At 50.8% G+C, this 17,350-nt stretch overlaps 4 protein-coding genes across 4 annotated transcripts; 3 read left to right on the plus strand and 1 right to left on the minus strand.

Moving 5' to 3' along the window:
- Positions 1-575: 575 nt before the first annotated feature.
- Positions 576-2,163, minus strand: MAA_02070 (xaa-pro dipeptidase app; the record flags this gene model as incomplete). The annotated part of the gene is made up of 2 exons (XM_007820068.1): positions 576-1,828; positions 1,929-2,163. 2 exons carry the CDS (start codon positions 2,161-2,163, stop codon positions 576-578), a joined length of 1,488 nt encoding a protein of 495 aa, XP_007818259.1.
- A 1,070-nt stretch (positions 2,164-3,233) lies between these two features.
- MAA_02069 (Zinc finger, DBF-type) lies at positions 3,234-5,324 on the plus strand (the record flags this gene model as incomplete). The annotated part of the gene is made up of 3 exons (XM_007820067.1): positions 3,234-3,713; positions 3,787-5,133; positions 5,187-5,324. 3 exons carry the CDS (start codon positions 3,234-3,236, stop codon positions 5,322-5,324), a joined length of 1,965 nt encoding a protein of 654 aa, XP_007818258.1.
- Positions 5,325-11,108: 5,784 nt separating this feature from the next.
- MAA_02066 (Ubiquitin-conjugating enzyme) lies at positions 11,109-12,244 on the plus strand (the record flags this gene model as incomplete). The annotated part of the gene is made up of 4 exons (XM_007820064.1): positions 11,109-11,141; positions 11,450-11,742; positions 11,860-12,041; positions 12,108-12,244. 4 exons carry the CDS (start codon positions 11,109-11,111, stop codon positions 12,242-12,244), a joined length of 645 nt encoding a protein of 214 aa, XP_007818255.1.
- Positions 12,245-15,352: 3,108 nt separating this feature from the next.
- Positions 15,353-16,497, plus strand: MAA_02065 (NAD-dependent histone deacetylase, silent information regulator Sir2; the record flags this gene model as incomplete). The annotated part of the gene is made up of 3 exons (XM_007820063.1): positions 15,353-15,671; positions 15,805-16,148; positions 16,258-16,497. 3 exons carry the CDS (start codon positions 15,353-15,355, stop codon positions 16,495-16,497), a joined length of 903 nt encoding a protein of 300 aa, XP_007818254.1.
- Positions 16,498-17,350: the final 853 nt, after the last annotated feature.

A 17,350-nucleotide genomic window follows, 5' to 3' on the forward strand; every position in this document is an offset into this window, starting at 1 on the left:
AAATCACAAAGCATTTTGGCACGGACATGGTACGCAAAAATGATTCGGAACAAGGAAGGGTCATCGGTTCTTTTTTTCTGTCTGTGTTGGCTTCAGACAGGACAAGCATTGCTATGCAGGCGTTTGATTTATGGCTTTTGTTAATACCACGTGAATCTCTGCTTGTTTGTTTAGACAGGCAGAAAAGTCGGTATGAGGTTAACGGACTTAATGATATGTTAATGGCGTCTCGTGGAGAAGAAAAAAAAAGGTTAGAACTCTCCCATGAAAGCGACTGTACAAAAATTACATCTTCATGCTTCACCACTCGTAAATATACCAATTATATACTAGGCCTGGCTCGAGTTGAAGACTCTCAAAGTGATGGTTGTAGGCAGCGCTGAGACCCCAAAGTATATCGCTACCCTACAAGGCTTCCAGCCATTACGTGGTGACGGATTAAACACATCAAAGACACTACTAGTACTAAAATTGGTGTGCGGGGTAAATTTTGTCTCAAATCGTACATATTTTGGCCTGCTAGTAATACACGTCCAAACTCGTTGCGAGAATGCATTTTAGTTGTTTTGTACATGTCATCTCAGCGCCTCAATATCATCCACCTCTTTGACAGCCTCCGTCGTCAGAATAAATGGTGAGTCGTCGTCAACGCATATACTATCCTCGATGCGAATTCCCATGCCATGGAAGTGTTTCGGCCATCTCTCGTCGTGCGGCACATAAACACCCGGCTCGATCGTGACACAGTGGCCGCGTTTGAGGGTCTCTCGCCGGCTGTACCCAGGGCAGTCATGGACGTCGAGACCGATATAGTGGCCGACGTGGTGGGGGAAAAGTTGGTCGATATTGCTCATGGACACATTGAACCCGATGCTCCTGAGTTGATCGACGAGACCGCGTGCAGTGATGCCGTGAATATCCTCGAGCGATAACCTGGCGCTTTCGCGGCACAATGAGACACTGGTGCGCTGGACCTTGAGGACGGCCTCGTAAAGATCGCGCTGCGCTGCGCTAAATTTTCCTGATACAGGCCACGTCCGCGAGATATCCGTGATGTAGGTACCATACTCACCACCGGCATCGACAAGTATGAACTCGCCGTCTTTGAATGTATTGTTATTCACAGTGTAGTGAATGCAATTGGCGCGTTCGCCGCCTGCTATAACGGGAATATACGCTGGGCCGTCGCAGCCGTTGACGATGAACTGGTAGTCTAGGAAAGCATGGAGATCTTTTTCCTTCGCCCAGCCATGTTTCATGGCCTCGGTAATTGCTCGCCCAGAGATCTGACCTGCCTTGCGCATATTGGCTACTTCGGCTGCGCTCTTGATGACGCGTAGCTTGTTCATCACGGGATATAATGGCGTCCTTGCGGGGTGCGTCGAGTCTTTACTAGAAAAAAATCGCCAGAGCGAATTTTTACTCGTGTCCCGCACGGGTTGAACGTCGGCATATACCAGCTTAGCAGACCGAAGTATATCTGGCAAGAGGCTGTCTACACCATCTATGGAGTGGGCTTCATCCGCATTGAAAACGTCTTTCGCAGCTTCGATACCGTTCCGGTAGCCGTTCCATTGCTCCTCCTTGGGATCTTTACGCTTGACAAACATGTGAAAGCTGTATTCACCCCAACCGGGACCCGTCTTTTCAATGACGGCAACAGCGTCGTCCTCGTTCCATCCCGTTAGCCAGAGAAAGTTCGACTCCTGCCGGTAAGGATGGAAAACGGCGCCTGATTTGTATTGAAGGGAGGCAGCGTGAAGTACTGCCACACCTCCCTCCGACATGGAGTCGGCAAGCGCTGCCCTTCGGTCGGCATATTCTTGGGCTGCAATACCAGGTGTAACTATCTCGCAAGAAAAGGGAATCACGGTCAGCTACAGCTACAGATATTCATTCACATAGAAAGAAGAATAGGATAAACGTACGTTCACCGGCTTTAAGAATGTGAGGATGGGTCTCGTAGACGGGCTGACCAAACTTCAGGTCGGCAGCAGATACAGCAACGGCGCTGTAGGATCTGATGATTTGCCGATTTTCTGCAAATGCCGCTCGTATCGACAAGCTGTTTATTGTGCCGCTCTTTGCCAGCCGTGGAGCCCGTGTGGACAAGGCGTTGCGCGGAGATAGGGAGCTCCGGAATGATAGCAGCGGCAACTTCATTTCAAGGTCGCGGGATAATTTCTGGAGGAATTGAATCGGAGCAACGATGGCATAGTCAGCAAGAAAGGAGGAGCGGGGATTAGACAAATAGAAGAAAGAAAGACCCTTGCCGAAACTACCACAGTGGCCCGTCTGTGCTTGATAAGATGTGTAGCCCTTGGGGCAATGAAGTGGTCGCCATGAAGAGATGGGTTGGATGGACGGCACAGCAACACCAGGCTGCAGTTTAGCCTCGCATCGATGGTCTGTGGTGTGAGGTTGTGGCGCGTGCTGTCCACATATGGATGCACAGAATACATGCCCTAGTATTTATGCTGGTAGCACAGTACTAGGCCGATTATCCACTTGCACAAGACAGACTGCATTGCTTAGCAATCCAGATCGGCTGCGAGAGGGCACCCCTTATGCAGCGCCCGATCTCACGAACTGGTCGGATTGATCGTTATGCACAGCTGGAGACGGGATGTGCTGGAAGGTATACCGGGGTGATCAGTCAACCCCGCTGTGGCTGCCCTGAAGAGCAGCCTGTTTAGTGTCCGCATTCGGCTAAACAGCCGCTAAAACTTGAGGCGACTGGCTGCATAGCGACCGCTTAGCTGCTCGTTGCTGGTGAGGCGGGTTGGCCCGTGCGTGTTTTTGGCAGCCTCGCCCAACCAGGCATAGTGCTGTTATGCCAAGCGCGAAGGCTCCATCAACACCACAGCTGAGCGAGCACAACTCTTTCTTCAACCACCGCGACCTCGTTCCTTCGACGTCCAACACCAACACCAACAACAACCGCCGTTGTCATAAAGGCCCTTGTTTCCTTCTGCAAGGCCGCACTTGATTCTTCAATGTCCTCCTAGCAGCCCTTACATCCTGCCTGTGAGCCCGCAAATCTTGACGTGTATTTCCTCTGCACGTCGCGTGCTCGACACGGACCAGCTTACTCACCTCGACAAAGCCCCTCCCCGGCCAAGGTGTGCCTCACACCACAACAACCTCCAGTAACGGCCATAACCGCCAAATTTCCCATATTCTGGGTCAGGCTCTGGTCGTGGGCTTCCAGAGCATGTTAATTGGAAAGTTTTATGGCCGCCATATCTCTATCTCCCACGCCTGCTCCCATCGCGGCCATGTCCTCGAGGCGGGTACCTCTAACGAGTAACCCTAATGTCGCCAACTCTCCATTAAGAGGACCTGGTTCCCTACACGCCTATGCCAAGCAAAAGAGATCTTATGCCAATGTCCAACGCGAGGAAGCATATGGTCAGCCCCCCCCTGTCAAGAAGCAGGTCCTGGAAGATGGTACTCAGCGTGCTGTTCGTTCTCCCTCCAAGGCACACCGTACTCAAGTTGTAGTACAACGCTCCAGTACGCGTCTAGTTGCAAAGGATCGTGCAACGAGGACTACTCAAGTATCTACCAGAACTGTACAGGATGTTGATACGGAGAAGGAGGTGTGGAAAAAACATCACAGGGCTAAATTCCCAAAGATGGTGTTTTATTTCGAGAGTATACCTGACGATATTAGAGCGAAGTTGACCAAGCGAGTCAACTATCTCGGTGCAGTATGTTGATCCGTCATAACCAATTGCTGCTACCGTGTGTAAACTGACTTGTCTTTTCTTCATTATCATGTAGCGTCAGGAGCCATTCTTTTCTATCGACATCACCCATGTTGTCACGACGCGGTCGATTCCACCCGAGAAGTCTGGAACTCAACATGAAGAATCTCTGGAACAAGAGCAGCAGGAGCCAGAGGAGCAGCCCCAAACGATCAATCCATCTCTGTTAGATCGAAACACAGCGGCTGGTCGTCGAAAGCTTCTGTTCGACTTTCGACAGACACAGATCCCATCTCAGCAAGCTGATGACCCTACAAGGCGGACCAAAGGCACCCGTAACAATGATGTTCTTCACAAAGCCCGAGAGATGGGCAAGAAGATCTGGTCGTTGGACAAGTTTCAAAACATGCTGGCCGTTCTCTTAGAATCAGAGACCCGGGGTGCGACTTACGCATCTGGAACTACAAGTGTCAGGAGTCAATACGGCGTAACAAAGGGCTCGCACGAACCCAATCTGCTTCAGCTATTGCACAATGAGCGTCTTAACGGCCCTTCAGATCGCGATCCGACGGCAGTGAATCGAGAGCTGGTTTACTTCAAGGGTCCCTACATCTATGTGTGGGATATGGACGACAAGTACAAGCCTATCATGGTTCGCGAGTACGCAAAGGCTGTTAACAAGCAAGACGGTGAATGGCCCCAATTTCGAAGCGTTGGCAATGGACGCTGCCCGTTTGTTGAAGAAATTGAAATTCCTGAAAAGGAACAGCGCCGCAACCGTGAGCGAGAGAAGGATGCTCGGCTAGTTAAGAGAGAGGATCCTGTCCCGATTCTGAAGCCACCAGAGATTCCCATACCGAAGCCAGTTACTGGAAAGCGAACCTTGACAGAGATGGAAGACGGCCAGAATCGTGTAAGAACGGGTCTGGCGATGGATGTCTTTAACCCTGCCAAAGCAGTCCTCTCCAAGCAAGCGGAATTGAAGTCGCAGAATGCCTTTACTAGCCGCGCTGAAGGCACCAGATTGTTTGCAGGCGAGCCGGTGGCTTCCGGAATGCAACCATCAAACGTTACGTCAGCTATTCGTTCTCAAATGATTTCATCCACATCTGGCATAAATGGTGGCAAGGCTGGAACTAGTAAAGAGGTTCATGGTCTTCAGAGAAAGGTGCTTCAGAAAGCCAACCCGGCTTCTCATGATGTTAGTTCTCGCCGTTTTGCAGAGGTTTCCATGGACGTTGCATCTAGTCGGTCAACAACCATGAGTCGACAAACATCCAAGGCAGTTCAACCTCACGATGATGAGTCGCAAAGGACAGAGTGCAGAGAGAAAAAGTCAAACTCGCAATCTCTTAAAAGCAAGCGAGATTTGAAACCTGGCTATTGTGAAAACTGTCAGGATAAGTTCCCAGATTTTGATGAGGTTGGTTTGTGCTATATGCTCTTTTGCTGCCCGTTGACTGACTCATTGATTAGCACATCTTGTCTCGGAAACACCGCAAATTTGCCGAAAATGATGATAACTGGACCGAGCTAGATTTGCTGCTCGAGCAACTAAAACGTATGCCAAAATACGCTGGCGCCGAGTCCGACAATGACGACAATGGATGGTAATTGACGACAGTACATATCATACTCAAACACTCCGAGTATATCCCACACCTCGCACACCAAAGAAGCAACCTTGAAACTCGCACCATCTAAAACTCAGATAATGTTCCTGACGACGACTTCCTTGATATTTGGCGCCTCTTTGCGCTTTTACATTGGCTCCACGCAACTCGCATTTTCATTCTCTGCATTTCAATCAGATTCCCGCTGCAGTATAGAATCCAAATGATACCACTTCTTCGACGAAAGGTTGAGACCAGAATGATCCCTCACCAGCGGTCCTTCTGATTGAACAATTTTTTCGATTATCATATTCATTTTATTATTCTTCACTTTGCATCATGACATTGCATGCAAGTCGGCGCAAGCGGCATAGCTAGGCATATTTAGCATTTTTTCACCTTTTTTTCTTTTTTGAACGTCACATCATGGCAAGGCGTTTTTTTTTGTCTTGGCATATTTATAGCTAACGGAGTAGGATGATGGATTGGAAGACGACAGTAAACAAGTCAGGACTGACAGATTTTTGGCATGAAGTGTATGGTGAAAGCGGAAAAGGATCATAGCTGAGCATTGCAGAAGAAGCACAGGATTCTTCCAGTGTGGGACATTGCCCGGCTGTACATATACTGGTTACTTGATATATATGTACTTTGTATGTTACCATAATGAAACAAAATTACAAGAAACCATTGTAATGCCTCGCCCGCGCGTTGCCAGGGAGAAAAGCTGATTATGGTCAGGCCTGAGGCCTCGATGCGTTGTCGACTCCGCGCTCCGTGCATGGTGTACAGTGACGATACGAGCCGCACTGTACATGCAAACCCAACGACTGGATCACAAGGGCTTGTTTGCCAAGGCCCGATGAAGACGGTGTCTCATACACCACTCCAAGACCATAGGTTTATTGCGCCTGTTACTTTTCGTCTAAAAGTGAACTTTGGGTTCTTTGGTCATCGTCCAAGATGGCACGACCCTACGAGCCGGGACCGTCAACATCGCTGAGCACAAACACTCCCTCCCAAACACCAAGCTCCCCAGTTCCCGAAGAAGATGATGACTCTGGGGCGGCTTCTCCCGAGCTTCCACTTACCATGAGTGCTTCTGTCATGCTGGCAGACCTACCGCGTGATGCTACGGCTGCCTTGGCTAGCGTTGGTGGTTTTCCCCAGGAGAAGGTGGTTGTCAAGTTCAAGCCCGTTGGTGCGGCACCTAGTCTCGCACAGGAGCTATGCAAGATTAGTGCAACGAGAAAGTTTGAGGAGGTGGTGAGATATTTGAGGAGAAAACTAAGGTGCAAGGATACGGATAGCGTGTTTTTGTATGTGAATAGTGCGTTTGCGCCGAGTTTGGATGAGGTGGTTGGGAATTTACATCAGGTATGTCCTTGTACGATCCGGGATGACTTTCTCCATGAGAAGAGTCATTCTTTGCTCCCTAGCCGGATTATGATTTGGAATTATCATGTCTGGAAGTGATACCAATTACGATTCTGACCGAAATAGTGTTTCAAGAATGGCCAGGATCAGCTCATTGTCGCCTACTCTATGACACCAGCTTTCGGGTGAACTATCATCTATCTTGCTGGAAATATCTATAAAACGCAAAATATGCCTCCTGAGAATCAAGAAAACCCGCCTCGCATGCAATGCAAATGCGCTCGCTCACAAAAACCGAATCATCAAGTGCTGCCGCCCCCACTCAACATGTCCCAACATGTGCCGTCCTCAAGCTTGATCAGCCACATTTTCCAACGCCTTGACTCCCTTTTCAAATGCGGCAAATTCTTCCTGTGGCATAGGATACGTGTGCTCCTTGGCAGGATACTCGCGAGCTTTGACATCATCTCGGTAGGCCTCGATGGCCTTCATTGCCTCGCCCCATACATCACCATACTTCTTGACAAACTTGGGTAGGTATCGACCAGGGGGGAAGTTACCAGTCATGTCCGTTTGAACAAGAACTTGGCCTGAGCAGCCGGCACCGGCACCGATACCGATGGTGGGGATGGCCAACTTCTGGGTGACGAGTGCAGCAACTTCGGCTGGAACGGCTTCAAGGACGACAGCGAAACATCCTGCTGCCTGGACAGCCAGAGCATCCTCGAGGAGGCTCATGGCGCCGCTGGAGGTTTTGCCCTGAACGCGGAACCCTCCGAGAGAGTTTTGCCGCTGCGGAGTGAGACCGACGTGACCGAGGACAGGAATACCAGCGGTGGTGATTTTCTCAATGGTGGGAACCATTTCCTTGCCGCCTTCTAACTTGATGCCCTGAACGCGTCCCTCCTTGATGAAGCGGATGGCGGTGGCAAGTGCTTGCTCAGGGGCGATTTCATAGGAGCCCATGGGCAGGTCACCAACCTGACGGAGTGCATGTTAGGTGTACTTGTTGGCAAAATATCCCACGACGATACGAGATGGCTTACCGTGAATGCACTCTTGGTGGCTCGGGCTACTGATCGACAGTGCAGCAGCATCTCTTCAACAAGCACCTCGCTGGTATCCTCCATACCCAAGGCCACCATGGCCAGGCTGTCGCCAACCAGGATAACATCCATGCCGGCATGATCGGCAACGTGGGCGCTGGGGAAGTCATGGGCAGTCATCATGGTGATGGGCTCTCCCTTTCGATGCAGACTCCTCAAGGTACCGAGAGTAACTTTCTTGCGCTGGTTGGCGGGTGCAGCCCCCATGGGTGAGTGGGAGCTGTACCGCGTCTGAGGTGAGGCAATTGCACATGCTGACAAGGAGGGGGGGAAAGCTGATGATGGAGATGAAAAGGGGGAACGAACAAGAGCGGCGAGGGCAAGTGAGCTTGATGGTGATGCTCGTGTAAGTTGAGCACACGACCGTCTAAGAGGGGAGGTGACGGCAGACATGGTTCTGGGGTGGGAGAGGCTTGGACGGATGTGGTGTATGTGAGGGTCCGGTGCGGGTACTTTTATACTCGCGCAAGCGTAGTGAGTGAACAAGTACCGCAAGGGCAATGAGTGAAAGGTGTACTCGGTACGACAGGGACTGCACGCAATACACTATATCCAAGAGCGAAAAAAAAAAGGCGCAAAATATTCTGGTGTGCACGTCACCGTGTAAACCCCGTCATGCCGAGCATGGGAAAAGAAAAGAAACGGTGTGCCTGAATTGTGGCGGAAGAAGCGGTTTTATTCAGGCTAGCCATGATGGATTTTACGTTGTAGAACTGAGTATCTCTGGGAAATTGTGGTGTTTTTTCCCTTTCTTACGGGCACGGAGTACGGAGCACCCTGGGGCGAGGTACCCCGGTCGGTTCCAGAGTTGCTAACCCAGATTCAGATCCGGGTGCCTGGTTAACCAGTCAGGGCGGCGCGGCGACCCACCTTCTGTCACTAGGTTGGTTTGTGCTCTCCAAATATTTGTTTGTATTGGGATAGCAAGATGCAGTCGGTCTATTCTAACAAAAAAAAAAAAAAGGAATAAAATAAAAATTACCTCAGGTGATTGTTATTATTGTTTTTAATATCAAGACTCCCCATTTCCCAACTGGAGGCATTGTTTGGCGTCCACTTGTCGCCTTCGCCGAGCGGGACCGGATTCCTCGGTCTATCGGAGAGGCGATGAAACGGTTCGTGCCTGTGCCGAGGCTCGGGTGATTGGGAGCCACGACGTTGGGGAGGGATGTGGTTGGTTGAGGAGGGAGGAGAGACCGGGGGCGGCCGGTGATGCAGACGCCTTTTAGGTCGATCATGTCTCGTGGCACAATAAATGGGTTTTCGAGACAAGTCAGTTATTGTTTGTCCGGATGTTTTCTGGTAGGTATTGTTGAGGTTTTTTCTTTCTTTCTTGTGTGCTTATTTGGGCGCGATCTGCATGTTTGGCCGAGAACAATAGATGGTTGCTATGGGCGAAGATTGTCAATGTGCAGTCTGGTGGCACTCGGAAGTTTTGTGAAATGTTACGGGATGCCGACGCTGCCTGTTACTGGTGCTGTAAGTCTGAGGGCAGAGGGGAATAAACGACCAGTCATGCCTCAAATTTGCGTCTTTGTTGTTTTACCACAATGCAGTCAATTGAAGGGGTGAAAGCCTGATTTGTCACAATGGCGATGTCCTGCCTGCCTGGAGCGGCCTATGAGAGTATGTACACGTACGACGTACACGAATGAATGTACAGTAGCCACTAGGTACTTAAGTACCTGGGTCCTCAACAGACTACTAATGCTGTTGCCTTGTTGTGTCATTTCCAAGACTGAGTGGCCAAATCTAATAGCCAGAGGTGTCGACAGTACTGGATAAAGAATATTAATAAGTGGAGGGTCACATCCCCCACGGTGTGCGAAGGCTCCAATGCGGTATCTGCAGGGGTACATATCCAATAAGAAGCTATGTTCCTAGAGGTACATACTTTTACTAGTAAATTCAGTAATAATAGAAGTCTCTATAAGAAGCTAGTTATAAATCGCTACATTAAAATATACCAAACTTCAGGCTGCTATCGAGGTTATCCGAGGTCACCAGTCGCCTGCAGGGGCATTGTGGGGCGAAATACTTACTGGGGCCTTCGCACAGCGTAGGGGATGAGCGAGACGCATTTGGGTCGACTTGACATTTTAAAGTCTGGTGGTGAGTTGCTGGGATTAAGCTCAGATGTCAACGGTCTGGTGGTCTGGTCGATCGTTTCCGGCCACTCCAGTGCTCAAGGCTGAGGCGTGTGCGAGGCGCTGTGGCTCAGGCGGTGGCCACTACTAGGTAAGTACTTCTAAGTACTTAACCACCCAGTGCCAGCACGACCAGCACTTAGCGTCAGTGAGTCTGATGCCTGGCCAGACCAGACATGTTACCACGTTGACAGGTACTGGCACACCAGGTTGCACATGTGCTGGGTAGTCCAAGCACCGAGTTGGCCTTATGCGGCAGCTGCGGCCCAGTGGCATCATCGCCTCCACCATCAGTGCATGCCTTGTGCCTGCAGCTGGAGGGGTCATGTTAGAGGCTGCATGTGGTCGGATTGGCTCCAGCCGGTGGTCCAGTCTGGTCTCTGGTCCCAGCCTTTGACGTGTAGGAGGCCAACGGGGGGCTGCCGATCCTTCTTGGGTTGGCGGACGTCCAAAGGCACCAGACCATTGCATGCTGTAGTACGAGTCAATCTGGTTTTAGTTACTCCGTACTGCCCAAGTAACCGGGCATTTGAAAGGTCTGGAGGTCATGCGGCCCCATCCTCCAGAGACAGCGTGCCCGCCCGTTGGCTGGCTGGCAACATTGAAGCTGGATTACTCACTGGCTGGCTGAACGCATCCCCGCACCAGACCGGGCCAGAACACATCGACAACTGGCACAAAACGAAGGACAGGTCGACATTCACCACTGGGTCAGTCAAGTAGGCCCTGTCCCGTAACATTGATTGCACCAGCCAGGCCAATACATGCCCATACATGCCCATACAGGTGCCGACTTGTGCCGCCGTCACCCACCTGAATACAACTGAGTCAACCTGGTCGAGTGACTCGAGTCGACCCTCCCGACATTCTCTCCTCGAGCCAAAGACTGCAGTGCACACTCGGCCATCTCGCCCATCTCGCCCATCTCCCGTTATTTGTTAAACAACGTCTATCCGTCGCCGTTTATACCCGAAGCATCGCATATCTTTGTTCGTCGAAGCAGTAACCGCCGCCGACCTGCCGTCTTTCGTCTCGCACCCTTGTTCCAGCCCATCCTTATCAGTAGTGACGTCGCCGGTTCCCGAGTCGTGAGACATTCCCTCAACTTTCGAAGAGCACACCACGCGACGCAGTGATCGCTGCGAGCCTGCCAAAATGAGTAGCCCGCGCCGAAGAATCGAGACTGATGTAAGTGCCGTCTGTGCCTGGTGCTGTAGACAACGAGTTCCTCTCTCCGCTGACATCATCTTGTCCAGGTCATGAAGTACGCCGCCGCTACCCGAACTCGACTCTCATACATTACGCCGCTTTGCTTTCCATGACCTGCTAACACTAATCACAGGATGTATGGTGGACACACTGCCTCTAATTTCACCCAAAACCCCACGGTCAAACTGACATTTGTAGGCTCATGAGTGACTATGAGGTAACCCTGGTCAACGACAACAGTATGTCATCTCGTTCGCTGTTGCCTGATGGCTGCTAACTTCGCGCAGTGTAAGATGCTTACCTTGGCTATGCGCGTTTTTCCACGCCGACGAATTCTTTCTTACCAGAACGACAAACAGGCAAGAGTTCTTCGTCCGTTTCAAGGGCCCGGCCGAGAGTATGCAGAGCCCACGATGAATAACCCACACATGCCTCTAGACTCGACGCTAATACGCTCAACTACAGCTCCTTTTGAAGGCGGCCTCTGGAAAGTGCACGTCGAGTTGCCTGATACCTATCCGTATAAGTCACCTAGCATCGGCTTCGTCAACCGTATCTTCCACCCCAACATCGATGAGCTGTGAGTAGACACTTGGTACATGGCGTCTCGTGGATGCGTTCAAACAGATGGCGCCAGAGTGGGAAAGCCAAATGTTTGCAGTGTCTGGCAGTACTGAGACATATTGGCCCTCGACAGGTCCGGATCCGTTTGTTTGGACGTAATCAACCAAACATGGTCACCGATGTTCGACATGATCAACATCTTCGAGGTCTTCCTCCCGCAGCTTTTACGCTACCCGAACCCAACCGATCCCCTCAACGGAGAGGCAGCCGCCCTGTTGATACGAGAGCCCAAAAGTTACGACGCCAAGGTCAAGGGTAAGCGTTGAGTGCACTGTGATCCTTGCAACCATGGCTCTCGGGGCTAATATATGGGATTTGTAGAGTATGTACAAAAGTACGCAACGAAAGACGCAGCCGACGAAGCAGGGGCCGAAAGCGAAGACGAGGACGACATGTCTTCAGTTGCTAGCTTTGACGATGAGGACGAAGAACCAGCAGGGCAGATGGACGACGTATAACCTCGATTGGACCGACACCACGCACACATCTCATCTCAAGCGTCAACGATTTTCATAAACACCTCACGGGGTCATCAGCGGACATTCCGCTCGCACTTTTTTTCGGCGTAAACACGGATATCAAGGCACATTGAAAGAACCTTTTAGGACTATACATTGCGGGGAGTTGCATAGGCCGACTATTATGATGTCGGAATTTTTTTTGTCTGGTTGTTTCTCCTCTCTGAACGAAAGAATGCCTGTCTATGCAGTTGGCTGGGAGGTTGCCAAACTTTAGATTTTGCTGTTTCCATTGGGTTTCTCAACGAGATGATGGCGTGGTTTCCAAGCCCGTTTTATAGGAGTGAGGCTCTGGTACGGTTGCCACCTATCGATTGTCAAAGGTTGTATTGGCCTCGGTGATGTTTCGGTTGGAATAATGGTGGTATTATGATGAAGGACATGAGGTTTTTTTTCTGTTACTCGGGGTTATGCTAGGACGAGTCAAGAAAAAAATAAAACAAGTAAACTAAACAGAGCAAATGTCCGGCACACACCAACTTTGACCAAGTAGACGGAAATCATGCAGCCGTGATTACCTACGGCGACGTGACGAAGTATATATGTAGTAAGGTAGGTACAACTCGACTAGCGAGTTCTCATGGTCTTGGAGTCGGTAATGACACTTGACAGCATTACGGAGGAAGAAAAATGTTCGTTGGCATTTCTCAGCATAGGTGCAAAGTATAGAAGATCGATGGCTTTTTTTCGTTTAAAAAAGAAGGTAAACTTAAAATTCAAAGTTGGCACAGAGGAAGATGAAAAAAAAAACAGCACGATAAGGACAGCATCGTGGAACGACTTTGCTCCCGGCAGGGCTTGAACCTGCGGCCTCCGCATCACTAACGTTTATTAGTACGAAGCTCTAACCAACTGAGCTACGGAAGCTATCCTTTGTTGCTGCCTCAGGTCTGTTATTTGATTATCTAAATTCTCCACTCCTTCAGGCCACCAGGCCATGCGATTACGGCGGACCGATGGGCGAAACATCAACTAGCGCAAGGACAGGATGTATGTATGTAGATATGATGGAACGCGGACTGCAAAATACTAGTGTAAACTTAGTATGTATATTTTACGCTTGCACGATACTTGTATCATGCGTGTAATTTCATTTGACTAGAGAGCGAAACAATTAAAAGTTAAAAACTTAGTATGTATTTGGGTGTTTCTGAAATTTCTTGGCACCGTCGAGAAATATTGTTGGTGCAAACCGAGCAGGGATTGATGCGGGTTGGCTCCAACAATGACGAAGCATCATTTGGGGAGGGGGTGTGGTGGACGTTATTTGCATGTCAGGCCATGGAAGCCGGTGCTCGCCATCCCGTCTACATATTTGATCCAACACGAATAAATTCGGGGCAAGCTTTTGCGCGACTTTGGGCGCGGCTTCGTGTCCTCCTGGGGACTGCAATCCATTGCCTCGCCGGCGTCCCTGGCAGACGCCGGCTCGGGCCTGGAGGCGCAGGGAGGAGGCGCAGAAGGCACTAAGAAGGCACGACATAATAGTGGATAGATGCTGAAAAGTGCTCCAAATAAAGAAGCACAGGGAATAAATGAATGAAGGAGGGGTTTGCGGGACATTGGCGAAGCTGAAGGGTCTCGAGGAGCGGTGCGCAGATGCAGGGTGGTGCTGGTACGACGAGCCGGAGCATGACCAGGGCCAGGGTGAAAGCAACTGCTCATCTGAACTTCTGTCTCTCGGTCTGAAAACGGCGCTAGCCCAACATCGAGGCTACATTGAAGGTCCAGTCGAGAGCGTGGTTGATTGGCATGGTGGAGAGCAGACTAGGCTCCCGACGCTGAGGACTGCGATGTGACTTTCATGCGCCAGGCAACTACAATGTGCCTGGTTGGTTGCATGCGCAAATGGGTAAGTACTGAAGTACTTGTTAAGTCAATACCTTAAGTAAAGTTGAGTACTTAAGGTACTTCAGTAGGTGACAGGGCCACAGTTCCAGACTCGACAGGTGTTGATGACAGTAGTACAAGTTGGAAGCGCATGCATCATCATCAGCTACATGTCTGGTACTCTGCTTGTGCTTAGATGGCAGATGGTGGCGGCGACACAAGGAGTGGCGGTGACTGCCGACAGCGCGGTATCCTGCAATAAATATGCTGTGCTGCATCTAAGTACTTTGTAAATATGATTAGTGCCCGGCAGGTTGGTTGATGAAGCAGCACGTACTTATATTTCTGGTGCTGGCTCGTATCTGGGTGCTCGATTCATGTTGGGGGCATGTGGCTTGGTCGCTGCAAAAGTCCAGTCAACTCTCGTTAGCTCACTTGGTACTTGCCTAGCACATGTGAGGCTTGCACCAGTGTGCAGAAGCGGGACACCCCCAAGTCTGCTGCGCAGGTGCCCAGGCTGCTATCCCCACGGTCCGAGTACGGAGTACGGAAGTCTGGAGTTGGGAGTACCTTTTGCTGGCGCCCTGGTACCTGTGTCACTGAGCCTTCCGCACGATACTTCAAAGTACCTGGCGAGGTTGCCCCAAGTCGCCATCTGTGTCCCTGGGCACCGCTTTGGTAAAGCGCCGAAGTGCAAAGTGCTTGCTCACCTGAAGCAACTGGTCCCGGTTGGCCCTGATTCTTCTAAAATCAGCAGCATCGGCGTGTGTCTTTTTTTTTTTTGCAACCACCTCCTCGTACTTTCGCCTCACACAGCCTCTTTCTTTTTCTCTCCATCTGCAAAACTCACACCAACCAACCCTTCTTCTTCGCAGGCCTTATTCATCGATGCGTCCTCGCGCTACAGCCCGGCCGGCCTATGACAGACAATTCGCTCTCCCGTTTAGGATAGCAGAGTGTTGCTCATCCTCACCCCACCACAGCTCGCCTTGATCTTGATCGTGATCGCCTCTTAGCACTGGCGGCTTCCGGGCTACCCCAGCCGGTACCGGCAGTGGCCACTCACGACGCACCACACCCGCTCGGTCAACTAGTAGTTTCCAGGACCGGAATATTCATACGTTGATTTATCTCTTTTCTCTTATTTCTTTCTTTCTTTTCCTTTTCTTTTTTTAATACATATTCATATATATTTATTCATCTGTCGGACCGGATTCGATGCCTCCCCACAACGATGTAGAGACCTTTCATGAGGTCCTTCGTTCCAGCCGTCGCATCCTGGCCCTCTGCGGCGCTGGCCTGAGTGCCTCATCTGGTCTCCCAACCTTTCGTGGAGCCGGAGGTCTCTGGAGGATGCACTCGCCCACAAAGCTAGCCACGATGAGGGCCTTTACGACGGATCCGGGCCTTGTGTGGTTATTCTATGGTTGGCGACGCCACCTGGCTTTGAAAGCCAAGCCAAACCCTGGCCATGAAGCTCTGGCGGCCTTGGCCAAGAAGAACCCGGATTTCTTATGTTTAACACAAAATGTTGATAGTGAGTTCTTCAACCACCCGTATTTGGAAGGGAGTGAGCACCCGCTCCCGCTCTTTGGGGTTAGTTGAGTGCCTCCATGTTGTTCGTGGTTCGACTAATGCGAGGCTATTTGCGCCTTTGTCGCTCTCTGCAGACCTGTCTCAACGAGCAAACCACCCACCCGAGCAACTTTGCACGCTGCACGGCTCCTTGTTCGATATAAAATGCACGACGGAAGGCTGCGGTTGGATTCAGCGGGACAACTTTGACGACCCATTCTGCCCATCTTTACAGGCTGGCTCGGAGGATCCTCCCCCCGGAGAGTCGCTTCCTCTCTTGGACCCGTACCACCGAATCAAGCACGTTCCCGAAGAGGAGCTGCCCAAATGTCCCAAGTGTCAGACGGGTATTCAACGGCCTGGCGTGGTTTGGTTTGGCGAGGAGCTTGATGAGAATATGATTGAAAATATCGATGAATGGATCACAAAGGATAAGATTGTACGCCTCAGCACTACCCTGCTTTGGTTGGCGCAGTGAGCAGTGGGCCAGGAGCTAGCTGCAAAGCAAAACCGCTGTTGATAGAAGGTGGCTTACACGTTATTTTTAGGACTTGATGCTCGTTATAGGCACATCCGCACAAGTGTATCCCGCGGCCGGATACATCTCAGAAGCAAAGTTGCATGGGGCTCGAATCTGTACCATCAACCCCGAGGCCGAGGAGGAGACGGAGCTGTACAAGATACAGCCGGGAGATTTCGCTTTCGGTCAAGATGCGGCAGATGCGCTTCCCAGACTGCTCGAGCCGGTGATTGGGAAATTGCAAGAAGATGGAGAATTCAGCCTATGACACCAGCACAACGCTACCGGGAGAGAGCGAAAGCAAGGGAGTGGGCCCCTTACTGCCATCTTTGGATGAAACAAACACACACAAACTCCTCCTCTTTTTATTCACTTTCTGGTATTACTCGAATGAGTGGAGTGGATTCGGTTCTGACTTATCACAAAGGTTAATAGAGTGGATTGCCGTCGACTGCTCACAGGAATATTGATATACAGCAACGCGCGCGGGCGGGTTGAATTAGCATTGGACCCTTCTAAAATGAGAAGGCTATAGTACCAGTAGCCATAATTGATGAAAATACATTGAACCTGCAACTGTGGGCCCTCGCGTTCCGTTGTCCTGTCGACTTTGTACAAGATGAGAGAGCAGCGTGTGTCTACGGAGCAATGTGATGGTGAAATGCCGTTGGCTAACGTGGCGGCATCTGACATCGGGAGGCTGGAGCCAACCGTCGACTCCAGATATCCATCCGTACAACATACATACTCCGTACATGGCACCCTGGTCGCCCCGCTGGCCAGAACACAGACAGTCGGCCAGAGAATCAAGGGTGGGGGCCGGCGGGGGAATCAATTGATCCATCACAACTCGATTCTGGCCATCAGCCTTCAGGTCTGGCAATACCTTGTAACTACATACATGTAAGTCAGCAACGGCACAGATATTGCTTGATCAAGGTCTCACAATGACAAACTTCTGCCAAGACTGATCGCGAAAACAAGGTCGCCATTGGGCTCGCGGCCCCGAGGCTCTGCACAAAGATGGTTCGTGAGGGGAAAACCGAAGCATACCGCCCGATTATGCGCGTGGGTGACGGTGCGCAGCTAGGCCAATGTTGGTGACAGAGGTCGACTTATTG

This window comes from Metarhizium robertsii (genome assembly GCF_000187425.2).
Source record: "Metarhizium robertsii ARSEF 23 chromosome Unknown MAA_Scf_1, whole genome shotgun sequence".
NCBI lineage: Eukaryota > Fungi > Ascomycota > Sordariomycetes > Hypocreales > Clavicipitaceae > Metarhizium > Metarhizium robertsii.